Source organism: Plasmodium chabaudi, assembly GCF_900002335.3.
Source record: "Plasmodium chabaudi chabaudi strain AS genome assembly, chromosome: 8".
Taxonomy (NCBI): Eukaryota; Apicomplexa; class Aconoidasida; order Haemosporida; family Plasmodiidae; genus Plasmodium; species Plasmodium chabaudi.
This window is the reverse complement of record NC_030108.2, coordinates 239866-256319: the sequence shown is the minus strand read 5'-3', so window position 1 is coordinate 256319 and position 16454 is coordinate 239866. Positions and strand designations below refer to the sequence as shown.

Genomic DNA, 16454 nt, shown 5'->3' with positions numbered 1-16454 from the left:
AAAAAAAATTTTTTATTGTTACCACTATTATTATTATTTATTTTTTTAAGTTAACGTTTATAATATAAAAAATGAGTACAAACAAAGATAGTAAGGACAACAATGATAACAAAGAGAATAAGGAGAGTAGCAGCGGTACAAGAAAGGTTGGAAAGGGTAGCACTCCAAATAAAAATAGCAATTGGAAAATAAAAGAAAGTTCATGGGGTAATGAAGACAAAAATACAATTAAAAAGGGGAATGATAATAATACTAAAGATAAAAATGTTATAAAAAAAAATGATAATAAAAAGGATAATAAAAATAGTACTAACCACAACAACAATGGAGATAATTTAACTAACAGCAACAATACTGATAAATTAAAAAATGAAGAAAATAAAGAAGATATAAATGACGAAATATATGATGGAAATCAAAAAGATAATAAAGACGAAAAAAGAAAAAAGAAAAAAAATAAGGCAAATGCAAATACCGAAAATGGAGAAAATAATAGCGGAAAGGGTAAAGGAAAAGAAGAAATGAATACTGAAAATTATTTTGAAAAGGATAATGATAATAATACCATGAACATAAAAAATAATAACAATAAAAATTCAAACCCTCATGGTAAAGGATCCAAAGAAAATAAACATGCAAAAAACGAGAAAAATGAATATGGCCACTATAATAATTATAGTGGAAATAACAATAATGATTGGAGAGCTAATAATAACTATGATGGAAATAATAAAAATAATTCATATAATTATAAAAATAATAACAATGCGACCAATACAAATAGTAATACTAAGGATAAAAATAGTGAATATAACGATGCCGGCGCCAATAATAATGCACCTATGAAAGATTTTAATAAAAAGAAAGGCTATAATAAGCATGAAAATAGCAATACAAATGGAAATGTGAATAATTTTCCAAACAAAAATAGTTACAAATATGATTATAATAATAATTCCGCAAATAATAATCCAAATAATAATAACAATAATAATAAAAATTACAATGTTAAAGGAAACAAAAATTATAAAATTAACAATGCAGTAAATAATAATAACCCTATGCCTTACATTGATTATCCTCATAATGAAAATGGAGCAAATCAAGTAAACAACATGTTTGTTTATAATAATACCAATATGCTTAATCCTGCTAATAATGGTGTTATAAATGGAAGCATTAATAATAGCGGAAATAATAACAATTATATAGGAAATGGTTATTTATATAATTATGCTTATAACTGTTTCTTTGATGAAAATGAGGGTAAAAATATGGATTTAGCCCAAAATTATTATTCTGCAAAATTCGGCGGAACAGGGCCAGATGGATATAATGCTAATAATAACCCTAACAATAACAATAGAAATAATAATAGCAATGGTAACGAAACAAACGCTATAGATGCTCGATTTAATTATAATAAATTGATGGGGGATATATATAATTACTTACCTATGAATTATTATTATTACAATCTAAATAATATGTATTTCAATAACCCCAACCATAATAATAATTATAACAATTTTCATTCTATGTATCATGATAATATGAAAAACCGAAAAAATAAAAAATTTTTATATGATAAAAATAAAAAAAAGAATTACAAGAATTTAAATACATCGAATATTTATAACGAAATGAAAAATAGAGTTATTGAAATTTTTAAAAGAGAAAATATTATGTCTGACGATTATTTGTTATATTATATGTATAATAATATCAAATTAAATATTGACGTAATTGCTAAGCACCCATATATAGCCCCTTTAGTTACCATAGGAGGAGGGGCAGCTCCAGCTACTCCTGCAAATAACGGCAATACAAATCCTACTGCTAGTGATAATAATAGCAATAATAATATGGCAATACTAGCTAATGTTTTGAACGATTTGAAGTGTATTAATGTTGGTAAAAGAGATGATACCATGGATGACGAAACTAAAAAGGGTATTTCCGAATCTGGCAATAATGATGGCATAGATGTAATCGAGGATTCAGATAATATTATAAAAAATGGCACTTCAGAAGATGTTGTAACACCACAATATACAGAGGATGGTGATGATGCTTCGAAAAATAAATCCGAAAATAATGCAGCCTCAGGGGAAGTTGAAAAAGCCGAAGCTTCGGGCACTACTGATAAATTGACAAAGGAAAGCGAAGCACCAAAAGCAGGAACTTCCGACGATGTTGATGGTACAAAACGTGAGGATTTTGTAAATGAAAATAAAGATGGAGAGCAAAATGGCGAGCAAAATAACGAGAATGATGCTAACGATAAGGCACAAGAAAATGGCGAAAAGGATGAGAAATTAGAGGACTCAATCGATGGGGCTGATGAAGAAAAAAATAAAATGACAAAAAAAAATGACGAAGAAAAAAATACAGAAAAATTATCATTTGAAGAAGATAATAAAAACTTTTTATTAAATTTGAACAATAAAAGAAATGTAATAATAATAAGAGATATAAATTCGCATTATATTAATGTAATAAAAAGTATAGTTTTAAGTACCCCTAATATTCAACCTAATGATGTATTAAACATTCGAAACGATGTTAATAATACTATATTTATTACTTTAAGAAATGAAAAAAAAACAGAAGCCTTAGCACAATATTTAAAAACCAAATCAGTAAATGACAAAAAATTAAATGTAAGAATTAAAACAACCCAAAAAATTCAAAATATTATTGAAAATAATATTTTTAAAGCATCAAATGCAGCTAATAATAATCCTCAAGAAAATAATAGTACCACTGGAAATGCAAATAATAATGTTGATAGTAGTAGTACTACTACTGTTGCCGGTAGTAGTGTTAACCAGGGTACTTCAATAATCGGAACAAATTCTCAAACCCTTATTGGAGGGCTTCCAAATTCTTCGAATCCACCTGCAATGCCAATCGGGCCTCCAAAACATTTTTATAATTACAATAATTTATATTATATACCTAACGGATTAAATGGTTATGATAATAATATGTATGGACATCATGGAGGAAATAATCCAAACCCTCATTTCGATGCATATTTTAATTATTACAATTATAACGTGAATAATTCATCTCATAACTTATTTCCAAATATGAATATATGTGATCCATATAACGCATATAATATGTATAACGATATGTATGGTCAAGGAAATGATATGAAAGGAAACAAGCATATGCATAATAATCATAAAGGTATGAAATATATAAGAGGAATGGATGCTGCTAATAATAACATGATGAGAATGCCAGGAAATTATAATGGGGTAGATGGTGAAAACTATTATAATAATATGTATAATAATAATATGATGCCAGGGGGTGTAAATAATGCAAATTATCCTAATGCTCATATGGATAGTGGAAATAATAATAAGAAAAATGAAAAATATAATGAAGATTCGAGAAAGTTTTATGGTGATAATGATAAAAATAATAATACAGGAAGAGGAGCTAAAAACACAAAAGATAATCCAAATGATGGTAATAATAGTGGAAGAAAAAATAATCGAAACAATAATGCAAAAAATAATTCAAAAAATAATAGAAACAGAAGTAGAAGTAGTAGTAATTGCAATAACAACATGAATGGCAACAATAATAATAACAATAATAGTAATAACGGAAATGGCAATAATGGAAATAGTGGCAATAGTGGAAATACTGGAACTAATAATAATAGCGGAAATAACAACAACAATAGTAGTGGTAATAATAATAGTAATAATAACAACGGAAATGACAATAAAAGCATGATGAAAGTAAATGATTATGGGAAAAATTTTAAATCCAATAAAAATAAAAAAGAATCACAACATGGTATGAAATATGAAAATGGGGGCTCAAAAAATGATGGTAAAACATTTGAAAGAAAAAAAGGGAAAGGATATTTTAACAAAAAAAATAGTAATGCTATTAGCAGCAATAATAATAAAGGTGTAGAAAAAAATGCATCGAATGGTGGAAACGGAGAAGGAGATGAAGAATTAGAAAAAAAAAAAAAAAAAAAAAATGAAATTAAAAAAAAAACGGACATTGGTGAAAATGAAGATTCAAATGATTCAGTAAAAATTGGTCATGAAAAAAAAAAAAAACCATTAAAGAAAGATAATGATAAAAATAATAACCAAATAGATGGTGAGCAAAATGGTATTAATGAAGATGAGCATGATGAAGACAGAAAAAATAATAAAAAGGAATGGAAAAATAAAGATAACAATAATGCCAACTCATTAGGTACAGACTCAAAAGAACAGACAAAATATAATGCTAGAAATAATGCTAGTCGAAAATTTTTCAATAGTAAATATTTTTCATTCAAAGATAAAAATGCAGTTAACCATGATGAAAAAAAAGCGGAGAAAAATAAAAACAAAAATGAAGATAATAGTACTAACACAACTAACAATAATAATTCAGCTAATCAAGTTATTGGATCAAACAATGGAGTTCCAGGCGTTAGCATCAATCATAATAATGCTTATGGGAATCCACAATTTTTAAAAAAATACTCATATGCTGATATAATGGATTCATGCAAAAAATTAACAAACAAAGATGCACCTCCTGAATGCATTGACAAATTAATGAAAGAAAATGTTTCTCTTTTTAGAAAAGGGGACGATCAATTTTGTTGGAAGTTAAACGTTTTCTAAACGGGATAAGCAACTTATACTTGCTAATAGTAGTATATATATATAGAGATAAATAAATGAAAATAATTGTTGCAGTGCTTCATCTTTTGTGTGATAATATGCATATATCATATACTTTGAATTATTTTTATTTTATTTCACTATATTTATTATAATTAATTTTTTTTTTGTTGTTGTTGTGTGTCTGTGTGAGAGTGTGTGCATTGTTTATACCATATTTTATCGTAGTATTGGTATTTATATTTTTTTTAATCTTTTTGAATTTTTTTTTTTTTTTACATGTTTTCAAAATTATTTGCATAAACTAATTAATAATACACTTATTAAAAATATGAAATAAATACATGATATGGAATACCATTTTTAATATGGAAAAATAAAAATAGGGGTACATGGCTTATATTCGAAGTAAGCCCACATATATATACTTATTTTACTTTTGCTAACATACAAATGCGAATGATTAAATATTACATTTTACATCACAACCAACAAAGTTATGCTGCCTACAACTAAATAGATATAAATATATCTTGTATTTTATTTTTTCTATGATAACTTTTTTACATATATAGGAACAAGTTGAAAATTTTAAGGCGCTATTTGCATAGTTATATCAGTATAGTATGGATAAAATTCACAAGATTGTGTTAAAATTTTTTAATTTTTTTAACACGAAATTTGGTGGCATATACTTAAATAGTAACAAAGCGTAGACCCCAATTTTGCTAAAATGGCATTTTTTCTTTTCAAAAAACTTGAAAATAGTTTAACTATTAGAGAGACAATCGTTTTAAGAACTATTACAAAAAAATGAAATGCTTAGTTTAAGCTTTATTAGGCATTTTTGTTATAACTTAGTAAAAAGTTACGAGGTTAATGATACAAATATGCCCTCAAGAAGATAAATAAAAAATTGTTACATGTATTTTCTATTTCATATAAAAGTATTATCGATAATTTTGTTCGAATTTATTTTCCTTATATTTTCCTATATGATGATTGTTGTAATTTCGATGTTCCCAATATTAAAGGGATAAAAGGGGATGAAAAAATACATTTTTTCCATTGTTTACCTTTTAAGGTATTAAAATTAGGAAATTAAAAAATTAATTTTATTTAATATTTAAAGTGTTAAAACTTTTGTTAATTTTTGAAATTATTTTATTTATTTTTTATTGCTATTTATTTACTTGTTGATTTTAATTATATATTTATATGTGCAACTATTGCTTACATTTATTTTTATATAGTATGGGGAGTGGTTTTTAATTAAGAATAATCATATAAAATAATGCATAGTATTCATATAATATATATATATATATATATAATCGTTATTATGTATATACAATACCCCTATAATGACGACCCGTAAGCCCTCCAAAAGTACTTATATTATTATCCATTTATTGGATACTGTTTGTATGACTACAATACGATAACACATACAAATAGGAAGCAGGGATAATATTTATTAAAAATAAAAAATTAAAATTTCGTAAGGTTTATTTATTTTTATATTGTACTAAAATTGAAATATTATAATAGGGTATTTTTTTAATACGCATATCCAAAATAAGGTATTTTTTTCGCCGGCTTTTTTGCAATAAAGATAGGGGCAAATCCAAAAATTTCTAAATAATTCATGCCTATATATAGCATTTTTTTACTAATACATATGCAATAATATTGTGTTATGCAATATATTTAATAACCCATAATATATATAAAAACTTGTAGGAAGAGGTTAAACCAACTGGTTTCCGATAAAAAAAAATAAATAAAATTATGTATATATTGAAAATAATGAAAATAAATGGAAAGCACCATATATAGATATTTACAATATATAATATATGGTAATAATTTATTATGCATATTAATGTAAAATATATTTTGTATAAGGTTAATGAGCTTATAATCTATATGTATATATAATATATTGCATATAATAATGCATACTATAAAAAATATGTACTTCATAAATATATGAATATAATTAATAAAAGTTTGCTGGAAATTGTTCAAAAAATATAAAATATAAATATACAATTTAATAAAATAAAAAATACTTACAAATTGCAAAATTACATAATTGGAAATGTAATATTAAGGAATAAAAAAAAATTAATTAAGTATATATAAAAATAAAATAATATATATTTATATTATTTAAAAAAAAAGATATATAAATTTACTAAAACATATTAATTTATTTATATAATTTAAATATTTAAAATAATAAAATGGGTAAAGCTGGAAAAGGTACAGGATCATTTGGTAAGAGGAATGGAAAAAGTCATTTCCTTTGCTTAAGATGTGGAAAAAGAAGTTATCATTTACAAAAAAAAAAATGTGCTTCATGTGGATATCCAGATGCTAAGAAAAGAAGATTTAACTGGTCAGTAAAAGCAAAAAGAAGAAATACAATTGGTACTGGACGATGTAGATATATTAAAACTTTGAGAAGAAAACTAAAAAATAAATTTGCTGAAGGAAGTACCCCTAAACCCAAACAAAGATAAATGCTATATAGATATATCCCATCAAAAGATTAGCAAAATATATAATATTTGCTTGTGACTTAGTTTTTGGGGACTTGCAATTTAGGCAAAATGAGAACAGAATGGAAGCTAACATTTCTCATAATTATCCCAAAAAAATAGTATGACCACAAAATATTATACATGTATATCCATGTGAATATTATGGAGGCTATGCTATTATTACGTTTTGTTATGAATGGTAATCATAGTAAAAACAGGTGTTTCTTTATACAGATTTCGTTCAGAACTACTTAAAAAATGAAAATAGTCTATACCAGTTTTAAATGAAAAAAATAAGATATATAAAAAAGATTAAGCTTTTAAAAAGAGAAATACTAAAAAAAAGATGCAATTATGTGTTGATAATAAAAAAAAAAATAAATATATATATGCATATATATTTATGTTATATTTTTTTCTTTTTTCCCTTTATGTATATTCATTTTTTATGAAACATTATTTTGTTTACATACTATTTATGTTCTGCATTATTTATGGCACATAATAAAAAACATTAAAATAAAAATAAACTGTAATATTTTATATATAATACAAAAAACGTTATACTTGATAAATATAAACATATAGATATATATACATATCTGTATTGTGTATATGTGGGCATATGAACAGGAGATATGCACATATATTATTCCCATGCTTCTTCTTCTTATTTTTTTAATTTTAAAAACAATTATTTCTCAAATGTGGGATGTCGAACAGTGCGCTAGCCCATGTGTATGTTCTGGTACCGAACATATGCAGATTTATAATATTGTGAATTATAAAAAATCGAAAGAAGCATGAAATTGAAATTAAGTTGCTTTTTTTATTGTACAAACGTTATCTGTTATTATTGTCTGCTAGATTTTTTTTATTTTTGTAAACATGGGCGAAAGAAAGCGATTGGCACTGAGAATTTTGGTGGTATTGTACTTTTTCATCGTTTTAGAAGGAAGTCGGATATTTGGCATCGCATTATCTGTAAGATTTGGAATATGGAAAAATAATAAAATGAATTGAAAAAAACGAAAAAATGATAAAACTACAAAAAACAAAAGTTGTTAATTCCGTCCTAAACGCTGCTTCGAGTATGAATAAGTAATACTATAATTGCGTGATGTTTTTTCTTTTTATTTACCTCTTTCATGTTGTATTCCTTTCCAAAAAAATTGGCGATTTGATTATCCTTAGGGGTACGATTACCTTTTTTAGTGGTCGTTTTATTATTTGTTTTACTATTGGATATACTAGTTTGAGGAATATCGATTGTACTACTTCTACTAACATTAATTGTGCTACTTCTACTAACATTAATTGTACTATTTCTGCTAACATCAATTGTACTATCTTTACTAATATCCAGAATTTCTTTATTTACGGAATTTTCTATTTCCGTAGCATCACTGATCACATTTTCATTTGGAGTTATATTTTTTTTAGAAACTTTTTTTTTAATATTTATTATAATTTTTTTTTTTCTTTTTTTTCTCTTTTTAATGTCCTTTTGGGTGTCATCGACTTGCACACTTTCATTTAATTCGACATCCATTTTTTTTCTTTTTAACAATAATATTATTTAGCGTCTAAAAACGCATTTTTAAATACAAAAAAATATAAACAAATAAAAATGTCACTTTAGACAAACTCTTGGCTATTTTAGTTCAATGAATTTATGTTTCTACACATAAAGAGACATGAATCTAAAAATAAATAAATGAATAAAACAAATATAAATGTAATGTAGACAAAATTACCAGATGTAATTGTTGAAAAAAAAATATAGAAAAAAATGCTTATAAAATTTGTATATATTATTTTTTTAAAAATTACAAATTTATTTTTATTTTATTTTTCCCAACAGTTGTAAATAATACCACTATTTTGTTTGCAACACTTTTTAGAATTACACACATAAAAAAAATGGTATAATATGTTGACAGATGACTATAAAAAGTGTCACAATAATATATATATTTTTTATTATTTCTTATTTATTTAATTAAAAAAATATTATAATTTTTCTAAATAAAAAAAGGAAAAAATAGAAACAAATCATATATAACTTGAAAAAAATATTATAAATTAAAATTTTCAAATGAATATTTATAAAATATTCTATGTTATGTGGGTACAGGTGTACATGTAGAATTTCACAATAATGATAGAGTAAAAAAAAATATGCGTTAAAAAGGATTTTGATTAATTCACAAATTTTATTATATTCGGTTTGGTAATTCGTCGTTTTATTCTGTCTCGATTTAATCAATGAATCCAGTTATTTTTTTTGTGTGTCAATGATATCATCCTTCTGGTAGTAACAAAATCGAAACAATTTTAATTGATCTTGGCATTTCCCCCAATTCCTGTGTGTAAACATGGGAGAAAAAGTATTACCATGAAAAATAATGTAAAGGATATATTTGTTATGCTATGTATATTTTAGATAGTTATTCATTTTCATAAAAAATGGTTCACTGATATATGTAAATATATTTTATTGATATTCAAAGAAACCTATCATATTTTTCCAAACAATCAAGCAATTCATTATACTCGCTTGCACATTTTGTATTTTCCATATTTATGTATGAATGTGGAATTAAAAAGTAAACAATCTACGTGATAGCAAATATGATACTGAATTATTAGCAGCCGTTTATGAATGAGTAAAATTTTTTTACAATAAATTAAAGTAGATAAAAAAAAAGACTATCTATAGAAAAATAATTCTAGATTTTACATTTTTAGCTATTTAAATTATGCCTTCTATTTTTTATGCATTTTTTATACAATTTTTCAGTATTTTTTTGTTAATATTAAAAATTTTTGTTTATTGCCTAAATGTATGGATCTGTAAAACTATAAAACATTTCCGTTTCCAATAATTTTGATTTGTATACGTTCTTAATTCAAATGCGCATAAGCATGGTTCAGAAGATAATACAAACATAAAATGTATATACAATTATATATATGTATATATGCATATTTATTATTATAAGGAAAATAAATATGAAAACATTTTTTAAAATCTTAAAAAGTATGATATAAAATTCAGGGTAAAAAATAATAATAATAATACAATTTTGTGAACGAAAAAAGTAAGAATAAAATATATGTAAAAAGGGAAAAGAAAAAAATACACACACACGCAGAAGAAAGTTTTAAAAAAAAGTATCACACGAATATGGGTAAATTCAACACAATTTGATTAATTGTATAATATATATATAACATTTAAAGTCAAATATAACAATTGGAAAATAGTATTTGTAAAAATAAAGCAATGGGGTAAATACAAGATTAAGTTCAGATCGATTGAATTAAGCATAGGAAAGAAGATTGCATAGTACGAGAGTGTTTGTACGTATATTTTTGCTTATTCGTTTTTTTTCCAATTATTTGAAAGTTAGGTTTTATACGATATTACTACATAGTTGCTTATACAAAGTCGCCGTTACATCCATTTAAAGAGATAGTTAAAAAAAAACATTTTATAAGAAATGTGTGACAAAAGAAAAAAGAAAAAGAAAACAGGAGGATTGATTTTTATGAAAGTTATTTCATAGTGTTTGCTTCAAAAAAAATTAATGTACCAATTTATATTAACCTGAATAATGCGTTATTCTTATTTCATTTGGGGCTTATTATTAATTCTGTCCGAAAATATATCAATTTATGCTTTAAAATGTTATAATAGGGATCCTGTTAAAACATATATATTGGTTAATTTAAAGGGGCAAAATAATAATTTTGTAGGGAAATTATCAAAAAATGAAGCAACTCAAAATAGACAAAAGGAATTACACCTTAAAAAAACAAAAAAAGTTATGTCCCTTTTACGTATAAAAGGTAATAAAGAAGATGATATTACATATGAAGACATCGAAGAATATTTAAAAAATGAGGATGTAAATAATTCAGACGAAGATGATGGGAGAAAAGAAATAATGAAATTAATCAATTATATTCCGACTTTGAAAAATGAAGAAGAATTTTTTTCAAAATATGGTTATAAAGCTTTTAATAGTAAAAGAGGAAACAAAAATACTATAGAATATTATTTAAATGAAATGAAAATTTTAAAAGAAAAAAAAGAAAAAAAAAATTATAATATCCTTAATTGGATTTTATCTTGTTATCTAAAGCGCCAAAATGATGAAAATAACCTTCCTTATAATAAGTATTATCAAAACATTCAATCTTATTACAACTACATAAATAGTTTGATTAGCCGTCAAGGCGGGTCTCTATCCTCCTTTACAGGTTTGTTCTTCCACATGTTGTATATTTGTGTGTATATTCTTATGCATGGTTGTTTGTGCGATTTTGATAATTTTGAGATTAAGGCAAGATATGGTGCAGTCTTTGTGAATTTTTCAGTGCATGCTATGAGTTTGCTTTATTGTTTCACACTATCTCATTGGTTTGAATTTTTATAAATTTTTTTAGATCATCCGGATAAAAAGGAAAATATTTTTTATAGAACGGGGCTTTGCCATTTCTTATCATTTTATCTGAAAAATGTGAATATACTAAAGTATGGGTCTTTTTTTTGTCTAAGTGGTATGTTTGCATTTTTGGTGAAAGGGCTAATAAGAAAGATAAAATTTGAGGATATGTTTTTATTACAAAATTATTTTAAATTAATATATTCAATAAAGAATTTATCAATATATAAAATAGGAGCATTTTCAATATTACTTAATTCGTTATTTTTGAATAAATATAATCAATATTTTTCAATATCCAATGATTTATTTGGAATGCTATTTACAAATTATTTTTTTTATGAAGGTATAAATAATTTAACAAAAAAAAAAATCGAAGATTTTATGGATAAATATAATTGTACAAAAGAAGACATATTTAATTCTTTAAATGATTTATTTTCACAATTTTTAAATAAACAAATATATGTAGAAAAAGAAATGGATGAGAAAATAATTTATAATATAAGTTCTTTTATTAAGTTATATAAAAAATTATTTATTAATAATATAGATAATATCAAAAATATTACATCTTTAGTTTTGAATAAATATAATGTGTATTATGCAAGTTCCGAAAATATTAATAAAACAAATAGTGAAGTACTTTCACGAATATGTTACATATTTTATATAATAAATATTTTATTAAAACATAGTGTATCTTCTCTACAAAATGTTAATCTTATGAATAATAATGAATATAATATTCCTATGTTTAAGAGTAATAATAAGTTGTCTAACTACTTTTTGTTAACCTCCATAAAAGATCATTTGATGGTAAGTACTATGAAATGCACACTTATTTTGTGCGCCCCTGTTGATGTTCGAATAATGGCATTGTATAAATAGTCACATTAAGCATAGGGATATAAATATTTTTCATTTTATGTTTCTTTCTTTTTCAGATAAGTGAAAAGGTTATCAGTGATTGCATACTCGATCAGATGAAGAAAAACTACGAAAAGCACATATCCTCACTTATCAAAAATAAAAATATGTCTACAAATATTTTTGATGATATTAAAAAATTAGATTTTTTAATCCTTGACAAAAGTATAATAAGTGAAGTAAATTTGTCTATTTTTAATAAACTAGTAAATGATATTTTGGAACAAAAAAAATATGATAAACCATATTTTAAGCATAGTAAATTGGATACTAAAAGCAATGATGATTTTAATAATGTAAAAGATAATATTAATAAGGAAACAAGTTCAACGGACCCATTGATGGGAGACAGTGAAAGGGATGAAGATGACAAAAAATCAACAGATGATGACGATGGTGATGTTGAAAAGTATTATAGCGAAAATACAAAGTATGAAGAAGACGAAGAAACAGAAGATATTGGAGGAACCGAGTCAGAAATATATGATGATAATGAAGGTATCGATGAACGGATGTACAAATATATAGAAGATAGTGTTGATTATATAGTTGAGGGAAGTGTAAAAAAAGATGAAAATAATAAAGAAAAAAAAAGTTCAAAAGGAAAAGATAACAACAATAAAAATGATGAAGAAGAAAAAAAAGAATTAGAAACATTACTCAAAAAAATAAAAGATATTCATAGTTTTCGAAAATATTTATCAATTCCTAAAGAATTTGTAGACAATCAATTAGAAAAATACTTATTCCCATATATGAATAAAGAATATAAAATATTTCTTAATAATTTAATTTTTAAAAATTTTAAAAATAAAAATGAAAATTTATTCTTTTTGAAGAATGGAATAACATTAAGTTCTGGATGTACTGAAAATATTATAAAAAATATTATTCTTGATTTTGTTATTAAAACTAAGGAAAATGTTAGCATGTTTTTTAAACTAAATAATATAGACAAGTGTTTAAAACTTGTTCTCAATTTATTTTATGTTTATAAAAGGCTAAAGAAAAAAAGAAAATATATTAAAACGAAAAATATGGTTCTTAACTTGGAAAAGCTATTTTCTCATAATTCATTTAAAAGTCAAGCTTCCGGAAAACAAGAAACTCCCTCGGAGACAACCAAAACAACGCCAGTACCTGATTATACTAATGACCCTTCCATTTTAAACGATACTAACAATACGAAGAAAAATAATATGGGTGACGATGCCGCAAAGGAAGATGACATCGATAGTGATATGAGCTTTCCTAATCAAAATGAAGAATTTTTATGTAGCGATAATTTCGAAGGAAGCATGCAAGAAGAAGAAGAAGGCGAAGAAATACTTTCATTAGATGAACGAAAGAGATTATATGAAATTTTTGTTTTAAAATATATGCAAAATAAATCAGAAAGGAATATATTCAAAAAGGTTTTCAAATTGGATAATATAGAGACCGACAAAGAAGTTGAGGATAATATTATAAAAAAATTTTTAGAAAAAGCTGTAAAAAGTAATTTAGAAAGTTTAAAAAAGCTAGACAATGATTATGGAATAATAAGCAATGAAAATTTATTTAATTATAAGAACTTGAACTTTATAGACAAATTAGAAAAAGCAAAAAAAAGTAAACATGATAGCAATGTAAATATAAACAAATATATAATTAAAAAAGATGATATTTTTGAATATATAGATGATGAATCATTTGAAGATATATGTAAAAAGATGTACATAAATAAATTATTATTATTAAAAGATAATCTTTATAATAATCGAAAAGATTTATATTTATATGAAATTATATTAAACATAAATAATTCAGAAGGAATACATGATATATATTTAATTGATCAATATGAAAAAATGATAAATGATATTATTAAGACAAATTTATTGAATAAAAATTATACAAATATTAAAAATATGTATTTAAAAAAAATTATTAATTTTCTAAATATTTCTGAACAAAAAGCTACAGATGTAGAATTAAGGTGTATATATGATCATATATATTCTATATTTTTATCCATTAAGGAAAATTTCTATATATATAAAACTGATTTGGATTTTTTTAATAATATCAATGAAATATTGACTATATATAACAACTATGATCTTATCAAAAAGAATGGGGATGGATATCTTCTTAAATTTGCACTAATTGAAACGAATCATAACCTTCTCCAAAAACTAATTGAGCGCTATGTTTTGTATGTAATCGATATTATAAATAATGAAAATAAATTGACCTACAAAGAAAATATATTTAAATTAGCAAAAATTTTGAATGTCAACAATACAATTATATCGGACATTGCAGCAAAAATATACAAGGTAAGTTCGTGTGCAATCCGAGAAAAATAAAATCAACGCCTTCTTTCGATACTCATGAAAGTTGCCAAATTTCGTAATCATTCTATACACACATATATATATATTATGCATATCTTTATCAACTCCTTTTTTTGACCTTCACAGAAATATATAGAAAACCAGGAGCTTCACTCAATGAATAATATGGATGTATTTTTCAACTTTTTATTCAACATGGATAAAGGAAAGCAAGTGGAAATAATATTCGATTATTTAAGACAAAAGGTGCAAAGCCATTTAAACTCAAACGAGAATTATCAAGAAAAATTACAAAAGTTATATGATCTGTTAAATTTTATAAATAATAATTTAAAACTTAACAAAAATATTTTTGATTTTTATCATCAAAATGAAGAAATTATTTATGAATTTTTGATATCATGTATTGATGATTATTTGGATAAGAAGAAATCGACTACCTTTATCTCTTCTCAAAGTAGGTTTTTATATGCATATAATTTGGTGATATTTTTCAGGTTTTTTTACATGAACAATTCATGCAATTATGAGAAAAAGTGAACATCTTTGGCACATTGTTTACACATATATTCTTTTTGTTTTTAGGTGAATATATGATGCATTTTAACAACTTTTTGAGCAAAATTAAGATGCTAATAAAAGGCCCTAAAGAGAATTCTCATTTCACACACGTTCTAAGCATTTTGTAAGACCATGAATGGATGAATTATTCATATATAAACTTATGTTTGGTTATTTAAAAAATGAAGTTATGCGCACTATATTTTTTTGCTTTCGTTTTTTAATAGGAAAAAATCCATTATCAAAAAGGCAATTAGCTTTATGGAAAATTTTAAATATGACGTAATTTTATAAAATACGAAAAATACGGAAAACCACTTGTGTGCATAATATATGCTTAATTTCAAAACCCGCATTCATTTTTCCTCTTTTTTCAATTATGCAGTTGTGTGTAGAGAAATTGTACAACTTCATTAAACTCCAGATGGTAGATAGCACCTTTGCTTTATCCGATATAGATATCGAACAAAGGAAAAAAATGGTATGCATATATATTATATAATTTTTTCGACACACTTATGTATATATGATAAGGTTTTATGCACAACCTAGTGTTTATACTAAGGATAACAAATGTATACGTAATATATATACATGTTTATACTACATTTTTTCGCGCTTAGATTAATATATTTTCCTATCAAAACATTGATGACGAGAAAAAGCACTTATACATGGATATTCTCAATAAGTAAGTATACATATGATTATTCACATTTAAATAATATATATTTATATATGTGAATAGGAATATAGACCACGATTTTGTGACATTAATTTTTCTGCTTTTCCCCTTTTTAGAGCCCTACTATAGCCTTTTACACGACTCAATTGGATATTTCGTGAAGAGTTTGAACATTTTGTGATTTAATATAAGTTATAAAAATGCATGGCATTGGCGAAGCATATAAATATGTATTCGCCGTTTTTTTTTTACACAGTTTCCATTTATTTATTAATTTG

At 24.2% G+C, this 16454-nt stretch overlaps 5 protein-coding genes across 5 annotated transcripts; 3 read left to right on the top strand and 2 right to left on the bottom strand.

The window, feature by feature from the left end:
- Positions 1 to 71: 71 nt before the first annotated feature.
- On the top strand, positions 72 to 4658 carry PCHAS_0804400 (conserved Plasmodium protein, unknown function; the record flags this gene model as incomplete). The annotated part of the gene is made up of 1 exon (XM_736598.2): positions 72 to 4658. The coding sequence occupies one exon, from the start codon at positions 72 to 74 to the stop codon at positions 4656 to 4658; it is 4587 nt and encodes a 1528-aa protein (XP_741691.2).
- Positions 4659 to 6907: 2249 nt separating this feature from the next.
- PCHAS_0804300 (60S ribosomal protein L37, putative) lies at positions 6908 to 7186 on the top strand (the record flags this gene model as incomplete). Its single annotated transcript, XM_016797800.1, has 1 exon — positions 6908 to 7186. The coding sequence occupies one exon, from the start codon at positions 6908 to 6910 to the stop codon at positions 7184 to 7186; it is 279 nt and encodes a 92-aa protein (XP_016653720.1).
- Positions 7187 to 8147: 961 nt separating this feature from the next.
- On the bottom strand, positions 8148 to 8759 carry PCHAS_0804200 (conserved Plasmodium protein, unknown function; the record flags this gene model as incomplete). The annotated part of the gene is made up of 2 exons (XM_016797799.1): positions 8148 to 8189; positions 8316 to 8759. 2 exons carry the CDS (start codon positions 8757 to 8759, stop codon positions 8148 to 8150), a joined length of 486 nt encoding a protein of 161 aa, XP_016653719.1.
- A 726-nt stretch (positions 8760 to 9485) lies between these two features.
- PCHAS_0804100 (conserved protein, unknown function) lies at positions 9486 to 9789 on the bottom strand (the record flags this gene model as incomplete). The annotated part of the gene is made up of 2 exons (XM_016797798.1): positions 9486 to 9573; positions 9725 to 9789. The coding sequence occupies 2 exons, from the start codon at positions 9787 to 9789 to the stop codon at positions 9486 to 9488; spliced, it is 153 nt and encodes a 50-aa protein (XP_016653718.1).
- Positions 9790 to 10827: 1038 nt separating this feature from the next.
- On the top strand, positions 10828 to 16305 carry PCHAS_0804000 (conserved Plasmodium protein, unknown function; the record flags this gene model as incomplete). Its single annotated transcript, XM_016797796.1, has 9 exons — positions 10828 to 11476; positions 11663 to 12480; positions 12609 to 14912; positions 15057 to 15387; positions 15516 to 15615; positions 15719 to 15773; positions 15877 to 15972; positions 16115 to 16182; positions 16293 to 16305. The coding sequence occupies 9 exons, from the start codon at positions 10828 to 10830 to the stop codon at positions 16303 to 16305; spliced, it is 4434 nt and encodes a 1477-aa protein (XP_016653717.1).
- Between the last annotated feature and the right edge of the window lie 149 nt (positions 16306 to 16454).